This window comes from Podarcis gaigeae (genome assembly GCF_964106915.1).
Source record: "Podarcis gaigeae genome assembly, chromosome: W".
In the NCBI taxonomy this organism is placed as follows: Eukaryota; Metazoa; Chordata; class Lepidosauria; order Squamata; family Lacertidae; genus Podarcis; species Podarcis gaigeae.
Genome location: NC_139695.1, coordinates 8136952 through 8154057, shown reverse-complemented (window position 1 = coordinate 8154057; position 17106 = coordinate 8136952). Strand labels below are relative to the sequence as shown.

Genomic DNA, 17106 nt, shown 5'->3' with positions numbered 1-17106 from the left:
GTCCCCACACAGCTTAGTCCCATGGCTTATAGAGAGCGAGAGCCTGGAACTCAGGAGGAATCACACCAAAATGCAGGCAAGGGTTGGGGTTTGCACCCGCAGCTGCCTGGTGGGGAAACCAGGCGACCTGGAGCTTCTCTATGGCCTGTATGAAAGTCAGAACTGGGAGAGGTCGCCTGTGGGGAGGGGATGACAAGACATTCACCCTTCCCTGTCACCCTACACCCCCCCCCCAATCCCGGGGCCTGACCTATCTGCCACCACCCTTGCACCTCTGCTGCCGTGAGTCTCTTCCCCAGACGAAGGGGGGACAGAGAGCCTTGCTTTGCGCTCTCAAGTCCGCTTGGCGTGGAGCATTTGAATCAGGAGGCTGTTGCAGGGCACGTCCCCGCTCAGGTGCTTGTGGTACAGGTACTCCTCTGCTTGCATGCTCAGGGACCGGACGTTGGCCAGCTGCATCAGAAGCTGGCGGAACTTGTCTGTGGCATGTGGGTAGTTGCAGAGAGTGTACTCCATCAGGGCTGCGTTGGCCTTTTCCTGGGCTTCCTTCACCACACTTGAATTCTCCACGAATTTCACATCTGCAGCAGGGGGGAGGGGGAGGGGAAATAAGAGGGGGATGCATTGAATGGGGTAACCTCTCTTGAATGGAAGGACTTCCTCCTTATGCAACAACAGCAGCAAGAATACTTATAGCGAAGTATTGGAAGACACAAGATCTACCCACCTGGGAAGAATGGCAGATGAAGGTGATGGACTATATGGAACTGGCGGAAATGACTGGCAAAATCCGAGACCAGGGAGAAGAATCAGTAGAAGAAGATTGGAAGAAATTTAAAGACTATCTACAGAAACACTGTAAAATTAAGGAATGCTAAAAGGATGTTGGAATGATGTAATGTGGTTTTTGCAGTAATGCTATATAGGGTTAAGGAAGAATAGATTGTTAACAGGTCAGAATGTAAAGCTACAATATATTAAGATAAATTAGTAAGATAAAAACAAGAATGGAAAGGATTTGCTGAAATAATCAATTGAACTAGAATACAAAAAAGGGAGGTGTGAGGAGGTCAAGGAAACAAGTAAATGAAAGACAAGACATGGAAAGATGGATTTTTTTTTAATTGTTTCTACTTTTTCTGTATTTTGTATTTTCTGTTTTTCTTTTTCTTTATTTTTGTATTTTTTTTGAAACTTTAATAAATATTATTTTTTTAAAAAAATGGAAGGACTTCCTCCTGGGCACACAGGCCCCAAACATGGAAGGTGTCGCTTGCAAAGCTCGCACAAGCCATCGGCTGATATCTGCAAAATGGCTGAGGTTGATGGAGAGGCTCCCCTGTGAGGAGAGCCTGCAGCGGTCGGGGCTTTTTAGTGTAGAGAAAAGGGGACCGGAGGCGACCTGACGGAAGCATAAACAATTGCATGTGGTGTGGAGAAAGCGGAGTTTCCCCCCTCCCTCTCGCATGATGACACCAGAACTTGTGGGCATCCAATGAGGCTGAATGTTGGAAGATTCAGGACAGAGAAAAAGAAGTAGTTCTTCAAGCAGCGCAACATTAAACTATGGAACTCCCTCCCACAGCAGGCAATGATGGCCACCAATTTGGAGAGCCTTGATGGAGGTTTGGACAAATCCATGGAAGAGGAGACGAGCCACAATTACTGCGCTCTGCCTCCATGGTCAGAGGCAGTGACGCTTCTGAATACCAGATGCAGGAAACCACAGGAGGGGAGATCTGCTCTTGTGCAAGGATCCTGCTTGCTGGTTTCCCACAAGCATCTAGTCAGCCAGAGGATAGAACAGGACTAGATAGCACATTGGCCTGATCCAGCTAATGGCTCTTCCTACCTTCATAAGCTTCATCTGGCCATCTGCCTGGATGAACAGGGTCTGACCTTGCCAGCCTTATGCTTTGCAGATGAGCATCAGGCTGGTAAAGGTTATGCAAGATAAATAAACCATATCTGACAAGCGACCTTCTTCTTATTTTCTGATGTTCCCTAAACAAACGTTCACTTCAAAGCCACTCTGTTGTGTTCCTCTCTAAACACCAGCTGGAGGGATTGGGGCTTAATCTGTTTGGCCTTCCCAGGTGAAAAGAGGGCTCAGCTGACATGGAAACCATGATCCAAGGTGCCTCAAGCAGCTCAGCCAAAGAACAAGGGGTAGGAGGATGAGAGAGACGGGTGTGAAGGTGCAGTGATAAGCACATCCCTCTTAAGCTGTTGCCCACCTGCCTGAAAATGTGCCTGCTCTATGCACACTGCTCTTGAAAACTCGGCAAAAGCCACCAATGCAAACTTCCTTCCTTGGGCCTGACTTCATCTGTGGGGCGAGCAGGGGGGCCACTGGGGGAGGGCAGGGGCCAAGCAACAGCAGTGGGAGGGGGCTTTAGCTCAATGGTGGGCGGCCACCTGTTCCTCCTATTCTTGCCACACTCACAAGGGGGAGATGAGATAGGGCCTTTTCAAGGCTAACTGGGAAGACACAGCGGGCCTTCTGGGGGTGTCGCCAATATCTCTCCTCCCTCCCTCTCACTTCCAACACTCAGCCTAGAACCACAGAATTCTGGCCTCACCTCCAAAAGAGTATTGGAGGGGCTTTGAAAAAATGGCGGACGAGGTGGAGCAGCAACAAACCACAAATACTGTAGAAGAGCCCTTGGATCTCATCAAGCTTAGTCTTGATGAACGAATTGATGTAAAAATGAGAAATGACCGAAAACTTCGAGGCAGATTATTTGCTTGTTACCAGCACTTAAATAAGATTTTGGGTGATGTTGAGGAGACTGTGACAACAATAGAAATGGATGAAGAAACCTATGAAGAGATTTATAAATCTACCAAAAGGAATACAGTGGTACCTCGGGTTAAGTACCTAATTCGTTCTGGAGGTCCTCTCTTAACCTGAAACTGTTCTTAACCTGAAGCACCACTTTAGCTAATGGGGCCTCCTGCTGTCGCCGCGCCGCCAGAGCATGATTTCTGTTCTCAGCCTGAAGCAAAGTTATTAACCCGAGGTACTATTTCTGGGTTAGCGGAGTCTGTAACCTGAAGCGTATGTAAGCCAAGGTACCACTGTATTCCGATGCTGTTTGTCCGAGAAGATGGAGTTGTACTTGTAGCTCCTCCATTGTGGGTTGGCTGAAACCATGAAGAAAATGGTCATTGTTTCAAAAATGTTGGACCTCTGGACACTGTATTCTGATACCCTTAAACATTAAGATTCTGCCCTTAATTCTGAAAGACCATCCAAACCTGATTTGTTGTGAAGGAGTAAGATCATTTGGCATATAAGTTGATATAAGGGTCTCCCCCCGAAATAACTTAAGTGCAGGTGTCTTTATGTGTCAGATCAGTGGATATAACCATTCTAGTTGCTCTTGTGGCCGCTGATCTTTTTAAAGAAATAAATCTGTTTGGGGTTTTTTTGTATGTATGTGTTTATAAGCACTTTTCCCATTTAAGGGGGGGGGGAGGGCATTGTGTGGGCAGTCAAGTACAACATTCCTAGAGTGAACATGTTTACACATAGGGAGGAATGTTTGTTCAGCCAGCAGGTAAACTTCCTGTTTCCTTCTGGGCTGGGACAGACTTCCTTTGCATGTGACTAGAGGTGGGTGTGGCCTCACCTGAGCAGGTAATGACAAAAGCACAGGGCAGGGCAGCCATCTCTCTCCTTTTGACTACATGCATCGAAGAAGCAACATTTGCTTTAGCCAAAGATGCCCTCTTGGCTTCCAGTCAAAAGATGACAAAGGGACTGTCTTCTTATGAGATAGTTTCCAGGTATATGTTACTTTTCTAAGCTAAGTCTGCCTTCTGGAATCCTATTGTGAACAGAATGATATGTGAGTAAACTCTCTTTATACTTTTATAGAAGACTGTGTCGTGTCTTATCTTTTATGAGGGAATAAGGGGAAAATACCAGAACAGTTATTATAGAGGGTTTAGCAAGCCTGAGCAAATGCATCCGCTGCAAGTTTAAAAGGGAGAATGTTACTCTGCTAAATTGTGAACTTGTTAACACATGTTGGAAAGGCTATTATCAGACAATATATCCTCTCCTGCATCCCTGAACATTCCCACACATTAGAAAAGGTTCAAAAAAGGGCCGTCAGAATGACCAAGGGGAGGATGGAGCAACGGATGGAGGCTGCAGCACTGAGGACTTTTAGATTTGGAGAAAAGGTGAGTAAGAGGCAGCGTGGCAGAAGTGTATAAAATGATGGAAGGCACAAAGGAAAGAGAACGTTTTTCTCCCTCTCTCAAAACAAGAGAACTCCAACGAAGCTGGAGTTTGCTGGCACTGAAGGACAGCAGCACTCCAGAGCCTCAGGCAAAGAACATTCCAAGCACTGCATGGAGATGCCACTCACTGAACCTGGGATTGAACCTGGGACCTCCTGCAGGTGAAGCAGGTGCTCTCCTGCAAAACTACAGCATTTCCCTTAAAAACAACAGTGAGATTTCAGTCCTCAGGGTTCTGAAGAAAGGGCTGGTTTAAATAGGGATGGAGGAAGCTGCTTCACTCACCCACCCACCTAGATCAGTACTGTCTATTTCAGATCTGAAATTGTATCACGATGCAGTTTGTCTCGCCTGGATTTGGGAATGGCTAACATTAAAAAACACCGACTTGCTGGATCTAGAAGGATTCAATAACAGATACGGCTGGCATGCCCATCTGGGATATGAGAAGGTCCACAAAGGGTTTTTGAACCACGTGATCAGGAAATTGCTTTACATGGTGCGGGCCAAATATAAGGACTTACTAGAACCAAAAACGCCATGGTGGCTGTCCCCGGCAGAAGCGTTCTCAGTTTAAAAAAACAGCATGAGAGAAGTAATTGGGCAACTTATAAAGACTTATTGGAAGAAAAACAAAATAAGCTAAAATTTAAGAAATTTGAAGCAATTCGGACACATTTGATTGATTGGTTGCAGTATTTTCAGTTAAATGAAACATTCCAAAAGGACAAACAGAAAGGCTTTTCCACAGAAATTTCAAGATTTCCACGTACCTACGGGACCGCCTCTCCTGGTATGCACCATGGAGGACCTTAAGGTCCACAAATGACAACATTTTGGAGGTCCCAAGTCGCAAGGTGGTTAGATTGGTCTCAACTAGGGCCAGGGCCTTTTCAGTATTGGCCCCGACTTGGGGGAACGCTCTGTCACAATAAACTAGGGCCCTGCGGGACTTGACATCTTTCCGTAGGGTCTGCAAGACAGAGTTGTTTTGTCTGGCCTTTGGTTTGGTCTCAGTCTGACCCTTATGTTTCCCTCCCCTTATGGTTTTGATCTATGGGCTACTTTTAAAATGAGGCTGCATTTTAAATTGCATTTTAACCTGCATTTTAAATTGGTCGGTCGTCCCCCCCCCCCCATTATCTTTTTATTGTAATTTTACTGGTGTTAGCTGCCCTGAGCCCGGCTCTGGCCAGGGAGGGTGGGGTACAAATAATAATAATTATTATTAATACTGTTTAATAAACACACACAAACACTCTCTAACATGTACAGGTGCCTCCTTGACTGGGAGGTCAGGGAGGAAGAAGTAAAATCTGTCATGGTACAATGGGCCAGAGATTTTGGGCACAACATCCAGATGGAATCATGGGAGAGGTTGTAGAAGGAGGACCTAAAATTCACAGTGTGCTACGATTTGAAAGAGAATTTCATGAAGATGCTCTACAGATGGTACTTAACACCTGTAAAACTGGCCAAAATTTATAAATCTAGATCAAACATCTGTTGGAGATGCAAGGAGGCGGAAGGCACCATGATCCACGTGTGGTGGAACGGCAAAAAAATCAGGGAATTTTGGGAAACAATCTACAATGAACTTAAAAAATTGTTTAAATGTTCCTTCCCAAAGAGGCTCGAAGCCTTCTTGCTAGACATAATGAGCAATGAAATCCCTAAACAGGTAAGGAAAATCTTTATGTATGCGGTAACAGCAGCTAGGATTCTAATTGCTAAAGTATGGAAAGGAGATTCTATTCCCTCAAAATTAGACTGGCAAAATAAAATGCTAGAATATGCAGAACTAGCAAGATTCTGAGACCATACAGATCAAGTATTTAATAAAGAGTGGAATATCTACAGAGAATATTTAAACAAACATTGTAATAACATAAATTCTTTGGCAGGCCTGGATTGATTTCAGCATGAATTAAGAAATCATTACAGAATTAAAATAACAGAAGAACTTAGGAGAGAAAAAGTTAAGTGTGCAGCGCAATGAAATTTAGGAACCACAGTGGGGGGACCGGAAGTTACGTTAGAATTAGCGATGGATGAACTTAATCTTTTCATTTTCGGTGTGTACGTATGGTGTAGGGAGTATTAATTACTGGATTGCCCTTTGTGGCTTGATGCATCTTGTTTTGTTTTGTATTTGTTTTGTAATGTTATGTTTTTAAAATTAATAAAGCATGGGGGGGATTCTTAAAAAAAAGGATCAGTACTGTCTACACGTACTGGCAGCCATGGCTCTCCACGGCAGGAGATATTTAGCCCCCTCCCAGGCCTACCTACCTGGAGATGCTGCTGAGGATTGAACCCAGGACCTCCTGCACACAAAGCGGAAGCTCTTCCACTGAGCTATTGCCCTCCCCCGGGAGTCTTTTTGCAAATCTGCTTTTCCTCGAGATCCCTTCCTAGAACCTTCTCTGGAGAAGTGGCTGTTAGAATTCCTGATCTATGATTTCATTTTTTTTTTATTAATATTTTTATTAATTTTAAGAAATACAGAAAAAAGAATAAAGGATAGTTATAAGAAAATAGAATAGAAGAGTAACAAATTTCCATGTTCTTTTTCCATCCAATCTAAAGGACTTCCCCACATCCTCCAAACCCTGCGTTCTCTGTCATATAAAACATCAGCAATTTGTTAACTTATTTCAAAACTTATTGTATCTTCCATTTTATCATGTTCCCTGATTTCAATTTTACTATAACCCAATTCTTGTATGCTTTGTATTAAACACAATAAAGTTATTTCATTATTTTACCTCTAAATTCTTGTGTCTTAATTTTCATTTCATTAACTTACATTTGCTGAAGCTAGAGTTTCCTGAAAGGTGCATTTTTTTAACATTCATACAGCTTATAGTGTTTTTTCAAATAGTCCTTAAACTTTTTCCAGTCCTCCTCAATTGTTTCTTCTCCCAAGTCTCGGATTCTGCCAGTCATTTCAGCCAATTCCATATAGTCCATCAACTGTGATTGCCATTCCTCCAGCGTGGGTAAATCTTGTGTCTTCCAATATTTTGCAATCAGGATCCTTGCTGCTGTGGTAGCGTACATGAAAAAGGTTCTGTCCTTCTTAAGCACTCTCTGGTCTACCATGCCCAGAAGGAAGGCCTCTGGTTTCTTAGGTAAGGTAAATCTCAGTACCTTTTTTAGTTCATTATGGATCATTTCCCAGAAGGCCTTCACTTTCGGGCAGGTCCACCAGAGATGAAAGAATGTCCCTTCCGCCTCTCTACATTTCCAACATTTATTGTCAGACAGATGGTATATCTTAGCTAGCTTGACTGGGGTCATGTACCACCGGTATACCATTTTCATAATATTTTCCTTCAAGGCAGTGCATGCCGTAAATTTCAAACCGGTGTTCCATAACCTTTCCCAGTCTACAAACATAATGTTGTGCCCCACGTCCTGCGCCCATTTTATCATGGTGGATTTGACTGTCTCGTCCTGTGTATTCCACTTAAGCAGCAAGTTATACATTCTCGAAAGTAGTTTACTTTTTGGCTCTAACAATTCAGTCTCTAGTTTCGATTTTTCCACCTGGAATCCAACCTTTTTATCTATTTTAAAGACCTCCTGAATTTGCGCGTAGTGCAGCCAGTCTCGCACCTTAGTTTTCAGTTTTTCCAAGCTCAGCAACCTCCAATTGTCTCCAATTTTTTCAATTATTTCCCAGTATTTAGGCCAATGGGCCTCCATGTTAAGTCTCTTACGTGCCTTGGCCTCCACCGGTGAGAGCCACCTCGGAGTCTTACTCTCCAATAAGTCTTTATATTTTGTCCAGACCATCAAAAGTGCTCTTCTGACAATATGATTTTTAAACAATTTGTGCACTTTAACCTTGTCATACCACAAATATGCATGCCACCCAAACGCATTGTCAAACCCTTCCAGATCTAGGACGTCAGTGTTCTCCAGTAAAATCCAATCTTTCAACCAGCAGAAGGCTGCAGATTCATAATATAACCTCAAGTCTGGCAGGGCAAATCCCCCTCTTTCTTTCGCATCAGTTAATATTTTAAACTTTATTCGGGGCTTTTTGCCCTGCCAAACAAACTTAGAAATATCCTTCTGCCACTTTCCAAAACATTCCACCTTGTCCACGATCTGTAGGGCCTGAAACAAAAATAACATTTTCGGCAATACATTCATCTTTACAGCAGCTATTCGGCCTAACAAGGAAAGTTTCAATCTTGACCATGTTTCCAAATCTCTTTTGATTTCTGACCAACATTTCTCATAGTTATCTTTAAACAAATTCAAATTTTTGGAGGTCAGGTACACCCCTAGGTATTTTACTTTTTTAACCACATTCAACTCCGTTTCTTTAGAGAACTCATCTGTTTCGGTGACTGTCAAATTTTTTGCTAAAACCTTGGTTTTTTGCTTATTTAACTTAAACCCCGCCACCCGACCAAAGTCAGAAATTAATTCTAACACTCTTTTAGTACTGGAGACTGGTTCCTGTAATGTTAATACCAAGTCGTCTGCAAATGCTTTCAATTTATATTGTTTCACTCCGACCTCGATTCCTTGGACCAACCGGTCCTTTCTAATCATGTTTAGCAACACCTCCAGAACTGAGATGAACAATAGGGGGGATAGGGGGCACCCCTGACGTGTCCCTTTTTCAATTTTAAACTCCTCTGTCACCACATTGTTTACTATCAATTTAGCTTTTTGTTCTGTATAGATTGCTTCTATACCATTTTCAAACCCCCGCCCCACTCCCATCCCTTCCAAATTTTTCTTCATGAACATCCAAGAAATATTATCAAAGGCCTTCTCTGCATCAATAAAAATTAAGGCCGCTCTAGTGTTAAGATTTGTTTGTAGAAGTTCCAAAATGTCAATAATATTTCTTGTGTTGTCAAACAAATGCCTACCAGGGAGAAAGCCAGCTTGGTCCTTATGGATCACTTCATTTAATACTTTTTTAAATCTACTTGCCAGAATATCTGCAAAAATTTTGTAATCCACGTTTAGGAGTGAGATGGGGCGGTAATTCTTAAGTTGAGTCTTTTCAGTTTCTAGTTTAGGTATCAATGTGATGAAAGCTTCTTTCCACGTATCCGGTGCCTTCCTTCCCTCCATAATCTGGTTGCAAACCTCCATCAAAGGTTGTATCAAATAATCCTTTAAAACTTTATAATATTTGGAGGTTAGACCATCAGGGCCTGGAGACTTGCCCAATTGAAGATTCTGAATGGCACTTTCAATTTCTTGCTGTGTGATGTTACAGTTCAGGTTTGTTCTCATTTCCGGGGGTATTTTTTGTAATCCATTAATTTTAAGAAATTGATCCACCTCGGAAGCTTTTTGCGGCCCTTGTGAGTAGAGTTCTTTGAAGTATCTCTGGAAACACTTTCTAATTTCCTCGGGTTTCTGAACCATTCTCCCTTCAATCTCTAGATTTGTAACTGTATTAAGCTTTTGTCTCTTTTTCAACTGCCAGGCTAGCAGTTTCCCACACTTATTCGCTGATTCGAAGAATCTTTGTTTCATTTGTTTAATTTTCCATTCCACCTCTTGATTTATCAATTTTGAATATTGCGCCTGGAAAAATTTCACTTCTCTTAACACATCCTTCGACTTAGGCCTAGATCTTAATTTTTTCTCTCCTTCTCTTATTTTCTCCAATATCTTCTCCTTCTTTTCATTCCAGAGCCTTTTCTTAATCGTCTTTTGTTGTATTAGAAACCCTCTCATAACTGCCTTACTTGCGTCCCAGATTATTCTTTTTTCCACGGTGGTATTCAAATTTATCTCAAAATAGTCCTTTAAAGTTTTTTGGGCCTTCTTAACAATCTCCTGATCTCTTAATATAGTGTCATTCATTTTCCATCTGAAGGATCCGGTTGTATTTAGTCTCAATTCCACTTTCAAAGCATTATGGTCGGAGCAGGTTTTTGGGCAGATTTCCACTTTTCTAGTCTTAGGTGCCAGTCCTCTAGTTGTCCATATTTGGTCGATTCGTGTCCATGTCAGATGAGCTTCAGAAAAGAAAGTCCCTTCTTTCCCTAGAGGGTTCTTAACCCTCCATATGTCGATTAAGTCCATATTGTCAGTCATTTCAAAAAAGGTTTTAGGTAGTCTGCCATCTTTCGATATGTTGGCACTTTGTGACTTATCCATGTTTACAGACACAACCCCATTCATATCACCCAACATAATGATGTTATTATAGTCCAAGTAATCCAGCATAGTCTCATGCAGCTTCCTGAAAAATTCCGATTTTCCCTCATTTGGAGCATATATTCCTAATATCAAAAATTTTTCTCCTTGTGTCTGTATTTCAATCGCCAAAATTCGGCCATGTTCATCTTTAAATAAGAATTTCGGTGACAGGCTCTCCTTTGCATATATCACCACTCCTCTTTTCTTAACTTTATCCGAAGAAATAAATTCTTGGCCTAGTCTTTTATTAATTAGCACTTTTCTGTGGAGCCTTGTCACATGTGTTTCTTGTAGGCAGATAACATCCAATTGTTCCTTTTTCAAAATGTGAAAAACTTTCCTTATTTTTTCCGGGGAATTTCCGCCATTTATGTTCCAACTGAGAAGCTGCAGAGACATCCTGAATCAATTGACGGGTCCTACAATGGGGTATCTAAGCTTCCCTCCGATCCCGGAGGAGGTAGTGCTAGTCCAGATCCAGGTGGTATGACTCTTGAAGGTGGTCCCGGTGGTGGTGGAGGCCAAGAAGCTGCAGCTCCTTTTTGCAGGTCCTCCTCGTGGTCGTGTAGGAACTTCTGCTGGTCTTCAAGTGATTTAATTTTTATTTTCCTTCCTTTGTAAGTAAATGAAAGTCCTTGTGGAAACTCCCACCTATAAGGAATTCCGTTGTGTCTCAACAATTTAGTCAGGTCTATATAGGTAGTCCTAAGTTCCAAGAGATATTTGGGTATATCTCTGTAAATTTCGGCCCTTTTGCCTTCTATCTCCAAAGATTTCTTGAAATGTAGGCCTAATATCTTATCCCTCTCTTCTCTTGATCTCAGAATAACTAAGCAGTCTCTGGACTTGTCTTTCTTTACAGATTTTCCCAGTCTAAAGGCTGTCACAATTTTAAAGTCCTTTTCTTCCTCAATTCCCCAGAATTTGGAGAACAAAAGTGTCAGAAATCCCTCTAAATTGTCTTTCTCCAGTTCCGGGATAGCCCTTATCCTGAGATTGTTTTCTTTACTTTTCAGTTCAACCAATGACAGGTAGGCTTGTTGTTCCCCTACCTGTCTTTTCAGAGGCCTTACTTCCCCTTTAACTTCATCAACCTTTATATTCTCCTGTTCTGCTTTTTGGTTGGCTTCCACAGCTAATTTGTAGTTTTCAGCCGTAGCTCCTTGCAGTTTTTCAATCGCCTGGGTGTGCTGCGAAACCTGTTCAGTTAATCTGCCAATAGAGGATGTAGCTTGGTCAATTTTTGATGTTTGATTGTCCACTTTTTGATTTAAAACTGCCAGTTGTTCCAAAATTTGTTTCAAAACTGTTTCAGATCCTCCAGTTGCCATATCTTCTGTAGCAGGCTGTACAAATTCCACCTCCTGTGCTGTCAGCACAGTTGGGACGGATGATCTACGATGATGAGTTAAAGTTGTTTGCGTAAGTTGCCCAGATTTTTTCTCTTTTTCTTTATCTTTAGCTTTAGCTGCTCTTGTTCTCCCTGAGCCGCTCATTCCACACCTGCCTCTGTTCAAGGTCAAATGATCTTTTGTCCCATGAGAAAGACAAGTCCAAAGTATAAACAATTAAACCACAGAGAATTTCAATAAAGTTCAGTTCCCAGGCCACTATACTTCCACAATCCTCTAGGGGGAGTATTTCAAAATTTCAAAGAAGGAAGGAACTATTTTCTGCCATTGAAGTTCCTATATTCCCCATGTTAAATTTTTGTAAATCCAATGCACAAAAGGAAGGTTTCCAGAGCTTCTAATTTCTTAAACTCCAGCCACAAGGTGTCAAAGGAGGTCTCAGCAACAATGTTAAACATTAATATCTCAGTCCATGCAACAGTTTAAGTCTCTGCTACAATGTCGTCAGTTTGACAGCAGTTTGACAGTTCTCTTCCATACACTGGCAGCCCGATGACGGGGTTACCCCTTTTAATTCCGTTTAGCTCAAAAATAGGGGGACAGTTCCAAAAGACAAAAGTCCATAAATTTCACAATTCTTTCCCTTTTCTCCTCAAAGATACACAGTCTATCAATGCACTCTTTCTTCCACTTTTACAATCCCTTTTAAACACTTCAGCTCGCTTCAGAGCCCTTGCTTTGGTCTAATTAGCAGAGTCGGGAGGCGGACTTCCTGTTACTCGCCTCCCGTTTTCAGCCGAATTTCTCCAATTTGGTTAAAGATTTAAACCCTTTACTCACGGGTATGTTGCTCCAATTCCGATGTTTTCAAGAAGAAAGGTCGGCGCTCATCAGCAGCAGCAGCGCGGCTTTGCATCCACGAAAAGAGCGATGAACTCACAGCGCCGCTCCCCCTTTCACGTTCCGGAGCCTCTTACGAGGCTCCTTCTCCGCTTCTGGGGGGGCTCAAGGCGCCCGCCGAGTCCCACGGCCGCAGGCTCGCTCTGCCTGCGGTTTTTCTTGATGGGTCTCCGCTTTGCCGTAGCGGACGACCCTTTTTCGCGGAGCCCCTCTTCACAGCGCGAAGAGGACCGCCATTGCTGTTTCGCGCCGCCTCCGGAAGTCCTGATCTATGATTTCAGTCATGGGATTGTTTATCACATGACGGTATATGTTTTGACTCCACAGAGTGGGAAGTGACGGCGGCAGGGTGTTTGTGTCACTGTGTTCCATGAAGTGGGACTATTGTCCTTTGTTCTTTTTCTCTTTGCTGTCTGATGCTAGAGAGGGAGGGAGCCATGTTGCAGTGCTCCGTGTGTGTTTATACTGTATGTAAATAAAGTACAGTGGTACCTCGGGTTACATACGCTTCAGGTTGCATACTCCGCTAACCCAGAAATAGTACCTCGGGTTAAGAACTTTGCTTCAGGATGAGAACAGAAATCGTGCTCTGGCAGCGCGGCGGCAGCAGGAGGCCCCATTAGCTAAAGTGGTGCTTCAGGTTAAGAACAGTTCCAGGTTAAGAACGGACCTCCAGAACAAATTAAGTACTTAACCCGAGGTACCACTGTAGATTAGCCAAAATGCTGAGTTGCTGAGGTCTGTTACGCAATGCTGCGAAGACTCTGCGGATCCCTAAGTGTGCCAGTGTCGGCTGGCATCGGTCGCTGTGATGTTTGGGCTGAAGAAAGCTTATGAAGCTCCCGAACAAAAGACCAGGAGGGGGAGAACATGCCAGTCAGGCATGTGTCTCTGCCAGGGTCCTACTCGAGTGTAGGCTGAACTCCTGACAGTGGCAAGCTCTCATTTTGTAGACTCTCAAGGCATCCAGCAGCAATATTGGAGATGGGGGCACCATGAGTGGCAGCCCTCCTTCAGGGCCCAGATTTGCTGTCAAAAGGCCCTCAAGTGTCCGCCAATGTCTCAAGAGACATCTCCTTCCCCCAGGGGTCTTGCAGACAACTGTGGACAGCCTGGCTTCAGTGGCACCTCACCCTAAGGCTTGCACACAGTTCCCAGGGGATACAACCGAGCCTAACCACCTGTAACTGAAAACAACAACAACATATTGCTTCCTGCTGCATCCCACCTGGGTAGAATTTTAGGCTGCAGGGTCCTTGGGGCAGGGACCTGCCCTTGTGTCCTCTGTAAAGCAGTTCTGGAAGGCCTGGTGCCCTCCAAACATTGCTGGACACACTGCTCCCATAGTCCCTGACCAGGCTGCCCACGGCTGATGGCAGTTAGAGAACTGCATGGCTCCCATCCCTATAAAAACACTCAGGACATGCTTCTCTCAGCCGTGCCAAGTTCTGGATCCAGCCCAACTAAAGGCCAACAAGGCCTTCCCAAAAGGTTGTAGTCCAACGACATCTGGGGACCCACAGGTGGAGAACCAGCTGGAAAGAGCAGGAGGGGAGAGGGCACTCTCTGGCGCTTGGGCCCTGCTTGTGGGTTTCCCATAATGGGCATCTCACTGGCCACTGCGAGAACAGAACGCAGGGCGGGGAGGGCCACTGGTCCCATCCTGCCTCAGGGCTCTTTTGACATTCCCCTGACCTGGGCCTTGTGCTTAGCAGTTGAAGTGCTGACTGCCCCCTTTCATTTCTGAGTCACTGCTGGGATAATCAGGCACGCAATTATGGAATCTCTTCATCTGCATAACATTACAGTCATAGCTCTTGTTACATTCGGTTCAGGTTACGTTCTTTCAGGATACGTACCGCGGCGACCAGGAAATAACGGAATGGGTTACTTCCGTGTTTTGCCGCTCGCGCATGCGCACTCAAAATGACATCACGCGCATACGCAGACGTGGCGACCTGCGCACGCGCAGACACAGGTTGTATTCTGCTCAGGTTGTGAACGGGGCTTCGGAACGGATCCCATTTGCAACCAGAGGTACCACTGTATTGTGATTTTCATTTTCAGGAGAAAGAGGGGGGGACACGCAGTCCTCACACTCACACACCCTAGAAGTTACGCTGCTAAAGCCTTCTCTTCCCTACCATCCCCCCCCCCCAAACACACACACTTTGAGGTGGCACAAAAATAGAGGGTTCGTCTTGATCAACTCACCTGGTTTGGAGAAGAAACCCTATTCACGATTTAATTGAATATTTGAATAATCTTTTCATTCCTGTAAGGCATAAAGAATGTTGTCCAAATAACATTGACGCACTCCACTGAGAGAGAGCGGCCGCAAAGACTCCGTCCTGCGACAAAAGCCGCCTCACACACAGGCAGAGCTGCCGGGACCATTTCTATGCCCTTAAGAGTTCTTTGCATTCAGTGCCGCTTTTGTCTGCTGGAGGCGTCAGATAAATTGCAATCGCTTAAGGGAATGCAGGCGCACAAAAGCCGCTCTTGCTCCATGTTAAATAGTGGGGAAGATGGATGAAGGACACAGCTCTGTTAGATTCACAGCTCTCTATTACAGCAGTTAGAACTGCTCCTGGAGTCAGAGTGACTGCAGCCTAGCTGGCTGCTTTATATTATACTAAGTAACTTGTAACAGTAACAACTCCCAACTAGCTAACCAGTCAGTGAGCGACAGTTCTCAGTCCTTCATTTGCATATTGGTGGCCCTGAGTGAGAACTGCAGCTAATCTTAATACAGTCATACCTCGGATTACAGACGCTTCAGGTTGTGTTTTTTGGGGTTGCGGACCGCCGAAACCCGGAAGTACCAGAACGGGTTACTTCCGGGTTTCGCCGCTCATGCCTGCATAGACACTCAAAATGACATCACGTGCATGCGCAGAAGCGGCGAATTGCGACCCACGCGTGTGCAGACACGCAGACGCAGGTTGCGTTCTGCTCATGTTGCAAACGGGGCTCCGGAACGGATCCCGTTCGCAACCAGAGGTACCACTCTACAGTCATACCTCGGGTTACAGACGCTTCAGGTTGTGTTTTTTGGGGTTGCAGGCAACCGAAACCTGGAAGCACCGGAATGTGTTACTTCCGGCTTTCGGCAGTCGCGCATGAATCGCAATCCGTTGGAAGAACGGGAAATTCACACAGGATTATTATATTTGCTTATCGGTTTAAGGAGACTAACAGAAGAGATCGTAAAAGAAAAAGAGAAATTATATGAACAAGATATGATGTGGAAACACCAAGATAAGACTGGATAGAATTATGAACTTTGTCTGGACTGATTGGGACTGATTTGGACATTAACGCAGTAATAAGAAGATGATTTGAATCCCCCTTTGGATCTTGAAGTATGGGTTCCCCCAACAAAATTTAAAAATTTGGCTTTGTAATTTGGAATTTATGTGATGTGATTTAATTTGATGTGATTGGCCAGTTAATAAAAATTATTTTTTTTAAAAAAATGAATCGCAATCCGTGCGTGTGCAGACGTGCCGCTGCGGGTTGCGGACGTGCCTCCCGCACGGATCATGTTCGCAACCCGAGCGTCCACTGTACATAACACTTTGCATCCCCTCGAGTGGCTGGCTGGAGAATGGAAGTCAGGCCGGCACATGTGGAGGGGGGGTGTTGATCCATTAAGCTTCTATTAAGCCCTTCTGGAGAACAAAGCTAACCTGTGCCGCCCCTCATAAATATTGCTGTTCAGAGGAGCCCTAATTTTAATTAAACCTCTTTTACCTGCTCATGAGAAAAATCTATTTAGACTCAAATGGCGCCCTTTCCTCCCCCTCTCGCACGGGCGCGCACACACACACAGATGCCAAGTGCAGCTGGAGGGAGAAAGAGAGAGAGACATTCTTTTCTTCAGGGCAAATACAGCCGGCATATATAAGCGAGGAGGTGGCAGCTCCCGTACAGCCGAGCCTGCAGAGGGCACATGGCTTGCAGCATAATTGGCACCACGCTCAGAGAGGGAAGTTGGGCACGGGGCATGGGCAGAGGGCAACCTTTTGTTCCTGATTTTCTTCGGTGAAGGAGAAAAGCTTCCACACCGGCAGGTGGATGTTTTAACGCAATGCGCAAAAAGGGAAGGGAAGGCATCATGGAGGCGGGGGGGGGGGGGCGGGGGTCCTTTGCCGCAAAGCCAAAGAGAAACACCAGTTGCTGAAAACCCACAGGAGAAGAGAGTGCACTGGCACTCAGGTCCTGCCTATGGGCTGCCCATTGGGGCATCTTTGAGACCAGGGTTCTGGACTCGATGGGCCCCCTTTGGCCTGACCCAAGTGAAGAGCTTGTCTTATATGCTCTGAAGAAGATCATTTGACCCAGAATTCTTCCGGAAGGAAAGGAAGCCCTTCTTCATACAGTGCATGATTAAACTATGGAACGCTCT

At 44.5% G+C, this 17106-nt stretch overlaps 1 protein-coding gene across 1 annotated transcript in view; it reads right to left on the bottom strand.

Annotated features, from left to right (window-relative positions):
• Nucleotides 1-274: 274 nt before the first annotated feature.
• The window catches only part of LOC310835947 (steroidogenic factor 1-like), a gene marked incomplete at its 5' end in the record, with an annotated part of 56175 nt that continues 39343 nt past the window's right edge, over nucleotides 275-17106 (bottom strand). The window contains one exon of the mRNA XM_083720911.1: nucleotides 275-581. Within this exon, the coding sequence (XP_083577037.1) occupies nucleotides 334-581 (248 nt within the window). The 3' untranslated portion in view covers nucleotides 275-333. The remainder of the gene's footprint in view (nucleotides 582-17106) is intronic.